The sequence below is a fragment of the Rutidosis leptorrhynchoides genome, chromosome 3, assembly GCF_046630445.1.
Source record: "Rutidosis leptorrhynchoides isolate AG116_Rl617_1_P2 chromosome 3, CSIRO_AGI_Rlap_v1, whole genome shotgun sequence".
Classification (NCBI taxonomy): Eukaryota; Viridiplantae; Streptophyta; class Magnoliopsida; order Asterales; family Asteraceae; genus Rutidosis; species Rutidosis leptorrhynchoides.
Window position 1 is genome coordinate 546,897,876 of NC_092335.1, and position 12,259 is coordinate 546,910,134.

Sequence of the window (12,259 nt, forward strand, 5' to 3'; positions counted from 1 at the left end):
TTGGACCCATCTTACTTTACATATACATCATACATATATTAAAAACATATATGTTTACAATTCATATTTTGTCATTTAATTAGATGCTGGTCCATCTCATATCTCTACAGATATGTTTGTGTTATTTTCTTTCTAATCTAACAATATGCAAATACCCCTAATATGAACGTCGAAGGTTAAAATCCAAACAAAGACAGTTGGATTACTAATTTCACACGAGATATTTTCATAATCTTAATACTGTTTTGTTTTGACAACCACAATAATATTATATATGCATATGCATATTTACATCCACACACTAATTATCCACATCACTTTTACTTTTCATTCATGTACTGTTAAATTACTCGTGCATCACTTAATACTTAATATTGGGAATCAAAGGTGCAAAAGCTTGCCTAACTAATATTAATAAACTAAATGCTTTCTGTTACACATTCCAATCATCAAACGTGTTATTAGTAATAATAACTTATTATTACTTTAAAGTATTGAAAGCTATGTATATGATTATATATATATATTGTATTATTCTTGCACAACACCCATTTTTCATGATTACTGTAAACAATGTCATCAATTGTTGTTTTCCTTTTGATCAAAGAATCACTTTGACTTTCTTTACTTCTTTTCTTTTTATAACTGAATTCACTACAATCATTTGGGATATTTATATATACATATACATGGCTTATAGATTATAAACACACACACTCAACTTTCAACTTCTTCTTCCTCTAAAAGCATATTAGTCACCATTTTCTTGAATATGAACCCAATTCAACACCACCTAATAAACCTTTACGATCTCCATATACAACCCACTTGTTGTTGCTACTTGATATCATTTATATTTTCTTTTGTTAAACCAAAGACGAAACCACCATATTCGAAGACCTTGATACTTTCTGTTTTACTTCTATCCTTCGAACAAGATTACTACTGCTGTGTGGCTGCTATTGTTACAATCTTTTGAATAGATCCAACACCATCGGACCTCCTTAAATCACCACCTCCTACAGCCACATTGTCTTTCTCTTCTACTACTCTTATCCTGTATACAGACCTTGCAAACATTCATTTACAAACATCAAACCATCACTTTATTTCTATCACTATGCTGCTGCTACCTAGTTCTGTGTTAACTTGCAACCAATCACCTCCTGTCATCATAAATTGTTACATATACCTTTATTCGACAACCTGCTGCAAAAATCTCTGCTATTCGACAACCTGCTGCTGTACCTGCAATAACCGAATCTGCAAACAAGGCTTGTTACAATCTAAGACTGCTATTCTTTTCTCCTCTAACCCAATCCCACCACCATGAATAAACTGAAAACACCCATTTCACTTTCTTCACTTATGATCACCATTTAAACCATTATGGTTCTGCTACTGCTGCCATCACAAACAAACACCATTATCAACTTCTAAAAAACTATCAAAATCCATTACCTTTGAACTATTAATGTTAGATAACTGCTGCAATATTGGTATTTCTGTTTCCTGCTCAAACCACCATCAAAACCACTACGAAACAAGGCTGCTACAGCTACAATTACAGCTGCAACAATGGACTCTCATTTCTTTTTATATTCAAAAAAACAACAACACAATTAGACATCTACTGCTACCATTTCCTGTTCTGTTCAAGCAGTCACCAACCCTTAACTGCTGTTCGAATAAACTACTTTTAATTACCACAATTATTGATCAAAATCACAAGTAATTCATCAACTATAATCAACCATCACCAAACCCATCAAGGAAACCCTTATTTATAGCTTGATTTCAATTTAGTAAAAAAAAAAAAATATACAGATTGTATACAAATGGATGACTAATTTAAGAAAATATCAACGAATCATTTACCTATTCGAACAATTGATGAACCAATTACCTGATACAATCGATGAAGGAGGATAAGATGATAATCCTGATACAATGAAGATTGTTGTTGATAAATTGCTATTCGAGTGGAATAATACTCGAACGATAATGATGATGAACCAATAACCTACTGTACATCGGAGAATTTCTTGATTAATCGGTTTAATTGATGAATCGAAGAACCCTAAACCGTATCCTTCTTCTGCAATTGTATTCGGTTATCGATTTGTTGTTTTGGGAACCCTAATAAAATGCGAGCTCTTTATATTAGGTATTGTTATTATTATTATTATTATAATTATTATTATTAATTATTAATTATTAATTATTAATTATTAATTATTATTATTATTATTATTTATTATTATTATTTATTATTATTATTAATAATTAATATTAGGTTTTATGATAAAAATAAAAATAGATATAATTTATGGTTATGATCATATTGAAGGTAATTACAACCGAAAAGATTAATTATATGCACGATTACGATTAAGATAATATATAGATATAGTTATGAATATAATTATAATTAAGTCATGATTAAATAAATTATTATTATTATTAAATGTATCATTTTTATGAAAAACTATTATTATTATTATTATTATTATTATTATTATTATTATTATTATCATTATTAGAATTATTAATATTATTGTTATCATTATTAATATTATTAGTATCATTATAATTAAAATTATTAAAACTTTCATTTTTTTATTAAAATTATCATTTTTATTAAAACTATTATTATTATATCATTATTAGTAAAATTATCATTTGTATTAAAGTTACCATTTTTATTAAAATTATTATCATTTTTATTATTATCATTATTATTATTATTAACCATATTTTATCAAATAAATATTATATAAAAATATATATTTATATTAATATATTTATAATAAATACTAATTATTTACCTAAAGTATATAAAATAAATATAGTTAATTATGTTATTAATGAAACATATACTTTATTAAAATAACAATGAATAATAATGTAGGAACTTGCTCGATTATGATTATATGTTTTAATATATATAATTGATATAGGATCGTGAATCCGAGACCAACCCTACATTTGTTCAATGATGTCATATGTATTTTTACTACAAAATACAGTATGGTGAGTTTTATTTGCTCCCTTTTTAATTGCTTTTGCAATATATATTTTTGGGCTGAGAATACATGCGCTGCTTTTATAAATGTTTACGAAATAGACACAAGTACTTAAAATATATTCTACGTTGAGTTGTACCACCCTGCATATCTTCCCTAATAGCTTGGTAACTACTATTTATATGTGGTATTGTAAACGCGAATCCTGTTGATAGATCTATCGGGCCTGACAACCCCAACCGGACTGGACGACCAGTATTCAACGGTTGCACAGTACTTCGTTTCAGTGACTACTCTTGGTATAGTGTAGTGAGATTTCATAATAAAGGGAATATGCGACGTTGATTAAATGTTAAGTATGGTTACCAAGTGCTCAACCACTTAGAATATTTTTTATTAAACGTTTGTGTATATGAAATCTTGTGGTCTATTAAGATATTGAAATGATTGTTATGATAAACCTATGAACTCACCAACCTTTTGGTTGACACTTTTAAGCATGTTTATTCTCAGGTATGAAAGAAACCTTCCGCTGTGCATTTGCTCAATTTAGAGATATTACTTGGAGTCGTTCATGGCATATTTAAGTCAACGCCTCGCAATGGGACCAAATGTTGATGACTTCGTCCAGGTGGATAAGGACGGGTTGTTACAAAGGCTGTAAGAGTGGCGATTAGGAGGGCTGTTTTGCAGGCGACTAGCAACAAGATAACAGGCTGCTTTGATGGTCACTTGAAGGGCTGTTATAGGGGGTTGATTGGCGAATTGCTGGAGGCTGGGGAAAGCTGTTTTTGGTCGCTAGAAAACAGCAGGTTTGAAGGTGATGGTTTACGAATGCAGGAGGAATTTTGGGACTTCTTTTTAGTCGACAAGAGAAGAAAAACTGCAGCTATTTTAGTCGACTAACTTGCAAGATTGTAGGGTTTATTTTTGTGGTGACTATTATGGAATACATGATGCCTTATATAGTTGTGTAGGTTTCCTAATCTTATTCAAATTACTTGAAGATTTAAAGAGTTGCATTAGGATCTAATTAGGATTTGAGAAGTTTAAGGATCAAGTTTATTTCCTTCCCCTTAAAAATGACCGACCCATTTATTAATTATCTGCATTTTTTTTTATTTTATAATCGGCATATTTTGTTTGTATGTAAATTATATATATATATATATTTTATAGTTTATTATTATTATTATTATTATTATTATTATTATTATTATTATTATTATTATTATTATTAAGGTTACATTTATTTAATTACATTTTATTTATTTATTAGTCCCTAACTTTTATAAATTCTTAATTAGGTTCTAATTAGTTTATAACTTTATAATTGTCACCATTTAATATTATTACCTAAAGTTTATATTATTAGTTTAGTATTAGGGTTAGATTTTAATATTTAATATAAAATAGTATTAGAGTTTAGTACTTATTGTATAGGGTTATGTTTAGGGTTTTATATAATATTAGAGTTTTAACAATACACACCATCATTAAATAAAAGTATAAATGTTTAGTTCGTTTGTCGAAATGGATAACAACCCTAATGATGATGCAAATAATATGACATTGAAACCCTAGGACAACTTGGTAAATTCAGAGGGAAAAAGTGAGAGTTGTATAATACACCTCTAAAATCTGATATTTTTGGTGGCCCAAATGTGTGTAGTTCAATAAGTCAAACTGAAAAGGCCCAAACAAGCATATTCCCAAATCTGACCTCGATATTATTTTTCCGAATCTTGATTAACATGTGCTCAACATATTAAACTAAATTAATTCTTACCTTCAGACCGCTACATTCCAACACTTTTAAACACTCTGGTTGAAAGGGTTCTTTCCCTAACCCTTTCTCATCAATCTTTGTTACTTCTTTCAATTTCAAAATGATGTTGTTGAATCTGCTTCCTTCATCATCTGTCACTTTGTCAAAACCCCATCATAAGTATCTAACGAACAGCCCTAATCTTGTTTCAAGAACTTCATTTTCTCATCAAATTAGGGTTAAAGATTCAATCTTTAACAAAATCAACAACCAACCCAGTTCTCAGATCTGTAAATCAAGCAACTTTTTCAAGACCCCATATGGTTTTGGGGATTTTGGGGCTAAACCCACCACTTCACTGATTGCTAAATCAGCATCTGAAACTGGTCAAGATTTAACCCCAGATGGTGAAGTTGAAAAAAAGTCAAACAAGACTCTGCAACTTGCTATTGTTTTTGGGTTTTGGTATTTTCAAAATATTGTTTTCAATATTTACAATAAGAAAGCTTTAAATATATTCCCATATCCATGGCTTCTTGCTTCATTTCAGCTGTTTGTTGGCTCTGTATGGATGTTGGTTCTCTGGGCTACAAAGCTTCAACCTTGCCCTAAAATTGATAAGTCTTTTATTATTGCTTTATTAGGCCCTGCACTATTTCACACAATTGGTCATATTTCTGCTTGTGTTTCATTCTCTAAAGTTGCTGTTTCATTCACTCATGTTATCAAATCAGCAGAGCCTGTTTTCTCTGTTGTATTCTCATCTGCTTTAGGTGATACTTACCCTATATCTGTTTGGCTATCAATTTTACCAATTGTTATGGGGTGTTCTTTAGCTGCTGTTACTGAAGTTTCCTTTAATCTTGGTGGATTATGGGGTGCTATGATTAGTAACGTTGGATTCGTGTTAAGAAACATTTACTCAAAAAAGAGTTTACAAAACTTTAAGCAAGTGAATGGTCTAAATTTGTATGGTTGGATTACGATTCTCTCGTTCTTTTATCTGTTTCCTGTTGCTATTTTTGTTGAAGGGTCTCAATGGGTTCCTGGTTACCATAAAGCGATTGCGAGTATTGGTAATCCGTCGACTTTTTATCTGTGGGTGATGATTTCTGGGGTGTTTTATCATCTTTATAATCAATCATCTTATCAAGCACTTGATGATATTAGCCCATTGACTTTTTCGGTTGGTAATACAATGAAACGGGTTGTTGTGATCGTTTCTACTGTTTTGGTTTTTAGAAATCCTGTTAGGCCTTTGAATGCACTTGGATCAGCCATTGCTATTTTTGGAACGTTTTTGTATTCACAGGCGTCATCGAAGAAGAAAGCTGCAGTCGAAAAGAAGGATTGAGGGAGCTTCATATGGTTCGTTTATTGTCTTTTATTTACGGTTATAAGAAATTTTGGATTTTATTTTTGGTTTGGTAGAAGTTTCTGGTACTCTGTTATCTCTATATTGAATTAGGGTTTTAGTGTTTTCGTTGCGTTGTGTGACCCTGTTAGACTTTGGTATTATACTTCAATGAGAACACTGCTTTTGACAATCTTTTATTTATTTGATTGTTTTTCGCTAGTTTCTAATTTTTCTTCAGTATTCTACTTTGTGCCTTTAGGGGTGTTGATCGGTTCGGTTTTATGTTTTAAAAAATTTGAAAGCAAAACCACAAATCGAAACCTACACCAAATTCAATTTCAAACCCAAAGTTGAACCTGAAAACTGAATCGGAGTTTGGTTTGGTTGCGGTGGTTTCGGTTAAACAGAAAAATCAAAGAAAATCATTACTTTAACAAAATAATCATAACAAATCGATTTTGAATTCGAATTTTGATTTAAAATCACCTTGTCTATATAAATGTTTATAATTTAATATATTATTCTTTGAATCTGGTTTTTGGTTAAACCGAATTCGATTGAGCACAAATCTAAAACCGAACCGAAGCCGAACTAGAAACTGAATTCAAGTTTGGTTTGTTTTTTATTTTCGGTTTGGTTTTCGGATGAATCGGTTTGAAACCAAATATTGAACACCCCTACTTTGTGGTGATTTATGAAGCATTACAAGATCTTGCTAAATTACATATCAGGCTCTAAGTAAGTCTGCTAATTACAATAAATAGGTGATAAAGATCATACTGGCCTTCTACAACAACAACAACAATACCCAATCCCACAAATGTAGGGTATGGGGGAGGTAGAGTGTAGACAATCATTCCTCGTACCCTAGATTAGAAGGAAGTCACTACTTAATAATTATCGATATGCAATATCATATGCTTATTTTTGTCTATCTTATTGTACGAGCATCATCAAGTCTTGTGAATTTTGGTTGTATACATAAATTGTCCCAATTGCACTTGACATAGTTGTTTGGTTGTAAGTTTTTAGTTTACTACATGTTCAAACACGATCCAAACGGGCTGTTTAATCAAGCTTTTCTATTCGGAGTACTCGTAATTTATTATCAAACATGTTAAGGTCGTTCCAGGGTTGGTTCTGATTTGTATAAACGTCTTTCTTTTGATTTGGAAGACAGTTGTTGCGTTTGGTGCGAAAGGGTCTATATAGGCCATCACTAGTCCGGCTAGCTAGTGAGTGGTTCTTTGGGGCTGGAGCAAGCCGGGTTTCAATTCGAAAGGCTATAATAAACAACCCTTCAACACTCAAGGGAGACGGATGCTCAAGGCAACAACTCAACTTGGGGCTGTTTACTTTATTTTCTATTAAGTTCAATATGGATAAAGATGACATTATGAATATAGAAGGTAGAATGGAGTAAGATGAAAATGAATAGATGTTTCTTTTTTAGGATGAATGAAAAGGATTAATAACAAAAATGACTATTTTGTCCTAATCCCATTTTTCAATCATCTTCCTCTTACCTGTAAATTTTCTAACTAAAATCAACACCGATTAACAACTCTGATGTCAAGCTACACAAACCACAAAATCAATTCATCACTATATTTACAATCAGAAGAAGAACATTTCCAATTGCAAGTAACCCCTTTCCATAGAAAAACTTCTCTAAGTTACAAGAAAATGATACACATAAGTTGTTATGAAAAAAAATATATATATAAGTGATATTAGGCTTCGACGCTAGTACATCGGGACAGCAAAGCGTGATGGACTTCAAGTTCCAAGGAGTGTGAAGGTCGCTGGAGAAGTAGTGAGGGTATGCGAACGTGTGGTGATGGTGCCGGACTAGGTAACGACGGTCGACGATTCGTCAGATCAATGACATAGATCGTGAATCAAGTGATTTATATGAATCGTTTGAACTGTTGAAGGAGATTCGAAACATAGATTGTGAATCAAGTGAAATGAAAGAGGGGAGAAGGTAGTATTGGAAAGGAGTAGCTGTATGGGGAACACGATGGTTTTTGGAATTTGTGGTAAAGTCTTCTGGACAGTCGGACTCAATTAAAAAGTCCAAAAGAAACACCTTAAAATCTTACCGAAAAATCTATCCCCTCAATTAAGCTTAAAAAGTCCAAAAGAAACGGGCCTAATAATATAGATATCAATCACAGATCCTTGTTGAAATATTTTTATTTTGCATTGAAACTAATAACAAAAAATTGGATAATGTTTCTTTTAATTATTTCAAATGCTCAAAAGCAAATTTATTCACATCTCAATTGATAAAGCATACACGGATATGAATGTTTTGGACGACAATTAAGTGCTAAATAATTTCATTACACCGTCCAAAAATTTGAATAACACAGTCGAAAAATTGGATAATATTTCTTAAGTAATTCTAATTTTAATTTTATGCTTGACAATTAGGTTCTGGAGGAAATGCTGCGCAACCAGTGATACATTCAGCTTGAGTAGGCTGACAAAATTTTTTATCAGAACAACAACACCACATTGTGCCTCCAAAACCGTTGGGGTAATGGTCGCATTTAAACCAAGGTTGGCTTGACGGCAATATACCATTGGTTTCATGCTTAATGCTCTGAGTTCTTGTGCCTACATGAAATTCATAAAATACGATTAATTAACTATACTAATACAAAAATTATATCAATACAATTTTGGTAATGTTACATTCTCCATAAAAACACAACATTAGAATTAATCGATTAAATCTTTAAACTTACAATGAAGAAATGAGACATAAAATGCATTGAATATAATGAAGAATGCAAAGATTGGTTTGAACATCTTCATGGTAACTGTAAGACTTCTTACTTTTTGATTAATTAAGATAACAAAATGAAAGGTGAATGAAACAAATGAATTGAGGAGACTTATATAGATGTAAATTGTTTGTAGGCTATATTGTTTAATTGGAAAATATTGAATAGCAATTAATTTTGATTGATATAATTATCATAAATGCGTTATATTAGCAAAATTAAATGATTGAAATAGAATTTAATTTAAAATACTGCATAATAATATGTATATATAGCAATTATCGTTTGAATTATATATGCTATGAAACACATTTATGATTATGATTATATCAATTATATCAATATTATTAATCTGTTAATAAAGTACTGCATAATATTTTAATTTTTAATTTGTTTTCTTTTTTTGAATAACCAACAAAGAATTTTATTAACTAGTTTTTTGGCCCGCGCTTTCGCTGCGGGTTGGTTTCGAAGGAAAAAAAGAAAAAAAAAAAAAAGGTACCGTACCTACAGTAGCAGCTACAGTAGCGGGTATTCGGGTCAGGTTGGTGGAGCGGGTCAGGGGATCCGGATGATATTGAGTTGGTGGTTTGGGGGTGTTGGGCAAATCCTGTCTTTTAAAAAAAAAAAAGAAAAAAGAAAAGAATTACTATTAACGCATGGTTTCAACCAATCATAGGTTGACACCATTTACCACAATTAAATATATGTATAATTATAGAGCAATTACATAATGAACCCTCAAAGGACCAGATTAACAGAACACTGAGTAATACAGGAAGCTATACAGATTAGATACATGGCCTATTCACATTAATATAAGCTGGACAGGAAAATGCTCATAGACCCTCAATTAACCTCCACGATAGGGACGGGACTTGAAAAGATAAGCTGGGACATAGACGATATCAGTGCTAGTCAGGGCCGGTCAAAGTTTTTTACATGCTCCGGGCTAAATGATTATAAAATGCCCCCGAACAGTTACGCAAACATATATCTTTATGTGGTTTAAACTATGGGTATTAATAATTTTTTTCGAAATGATACCCCTAACCGCGTGATGTCCCGGGCCGTCGCCCGCTTCGCCCATAGCCTTAGCCGGCCCTGGTGCTAGTGTTGAAAATTCAACCATAAAATACTAGCCGTCATCCACCCCATCTAGTCTCTAGACGTGAAAGACAACTGAGACTATGTGATAAAACCTGTCGATTATATATTCATATAGATACAGTTGGGAGTTCGAGAGGAGATAGAATTAACCAATTCCTTTTTTGGTTGGCGGATTGATATCGAAAATCCTCGAATTTGTTAGCCAACTTTGTCAATTTATATTCTTTTTTCACGTGAACCGTAATCCATTCAAATTTTTTTAGATCGGATGTATGAAACTATTTTGGGGCAGCTTAGAGTATCTTTCCCAAAACATGATCATTTCGATTTTTCCAAATATAATAACTCGTGATCCATACTATTATTGCTTTCCAAATGGATGAACCTGTAGATGTTTTGAAGTTAGAGTTCTTACCAATACTAAGTCTGACAGCCCCGAGATGTTTAAATGATCTAGATGCCACCATTTACGGATTCTTTCCCAAATGTCAATTGCTTTTGAGCAGTTGATAAGTATATGTTGAAGTGTTTCAATCCCGTTATCACATACCAGGCATCTAATCGATTCAAATCAATACCTCTGTTGCTTAATTCGTCTCACACCGGTTATCTATATTGGTTTGCGCACCACATGAAAATACCAATTTTTTGTGGTAACAATGAGTTATTAAGGGTTGGATTTGCAGTTGAACGATTAACACTAGATACCAGATACCTCATTGAGTATGTTCATAAGTGACTTAGATGAATATAGGCCATTGTTGTTGATTTAAGTCCACTCATCTATGTTAGTTTTTTCCGGACGATGGGTAACATTTTAGTGAGTGTATGAGTTTTGTGAGATCAGTACGCGTTCAACCTCGAGGGGCTGCTGCTCCAACTGAATGAAATTATTGAATCTTCCCACTTTATACGATCACCAACCAACGCTTCCTTTTGACAGTCCAAACAGTATAGCCTCGGGAATATCTCCTTTAACGAGGCTTCACCGTACCATTTATCGTTCCAAAAGCTCGTTTCGTTTCCTTTGCCTATAACTTTAACAAACGCATTAGAAATATCACACATTAACTTGTTTAAGGTGTGCTCGACTTATATGATGTTGTACCAAGTTCTTCCACTTAATTTTTTTAAGTTTTGATCATTTATGTGGGAGATACATCCCAACCCACCACTTTGACCGTATATACTTTTAATTACGCGTGCCCAAAAAGAGTTATTATCTGTGAGAAATCTCCACCACCATTTTACCAAAGTGTCAAATTTTTGAAATAAAGAACCAATATGACTCATAAGGTAGTAAAATTTGATCCTATTTTACCCAAGCTTTCTTTTTTAAGTCAAAAGACCCCCACAGAAATAGTCACGACACATTCCTTCGAGTATTTTTAAAACACTCGTGGGAGATCTGAAAAGCGAGAAGTAATAGAGAGGGAGGCTGCTCAAGACGGATTTAATTAAGATTAATCTTCCTCCGTAAGACATAGATTTTGCCTTCCAGTCAACTAGTTTTTTTTAAATATTTCGAGAATGGTCTTCCAGTTATTTTGTAATTTTAAATTTGCACCAATTGGAAGACCAATATAACTTGAAAAGGAAAGTTCTCTACTTTCACCCAAACCATGAAGCTAAGTCACTAAGTTCCTTTTTTGAAGTACCAATTCCGTCGACACAACTTTTTATTTAACTTTATTTCTAGACCCGAAAGATCTTCAAAACATTTTAGTATTTTTAAAGTGTTTCTTACCTCTGATTTATTTCATTTTCCGACAATGATTGTATCGTCTGCGTATTGTAAGTGTGATACAATAACTTTGTCATTTCCAACCTCAGCGCCTTTCAATAGATTTTTTTAATAGCCTTGTTGAGGAGAAAGTTTAGACCATCACTAGCAATAATAAATAAAAAGGTGGAAAGAGGGTCCCCTTGTCTAACACCCCTCTTGGGGAAGAATTGGTCAGTTGGCGATACATTTTAAAATAGAAATCGAAGTTGATGATAACCATGATCGAATCAAATTAACCCATTCATTTCCAAAGCCCATGAAACTCATTAATTTGGTTAAAAACTCTCAATCTATTGTAACAGACTGATGAATGGGATAGACGCAAGATGACGAATATGCCCTTAAGTTTGTTTTTGTGTTATTATATGCTTTTATTTTAATAATATGTTTATTATTAAATGAGTATGTGGTTAAAAC

The 12,259-nt window shown here is 32.2% G+C and overlaps 1 protein-coding gene across 1 annotated transcript; it reads left to right on the forward strand.

The window, feature by feature from the left end:
* Window positions 1–4,856: 4,856 nt before the first annotated feature.
* LOC139898497 (xylulose 5-phosphate/phosphate translocator, chloroplastic) lies at window positions 4,857–6,182 on the forward strand. The gene has a single exon (XM_071881239.1). It carries the CDS (start codon window positions 4,916–4,918, stop codon window positions 6,146–6,148), a length of 1,233 nt encoding a protein of 410 aa, XP_071737340.1. The 5' UTR covers window positions 4,857–4,915; the 3' UTR covers window positions 6,149–6,182.
* The last annotated feature ends 6,077 nt before the right edge of the window (window positions 6,183–12,259 follow it).

Excerpts from the sequence above, each read along its gene's own strand:
- LOC139898497 (XM_071881239.1), top strand. The coding sequence starts at position 4,916 with ATGATGTTGTTGAATCTGCTTCCTTCATCATCTGTCACTTTGTCAAAA.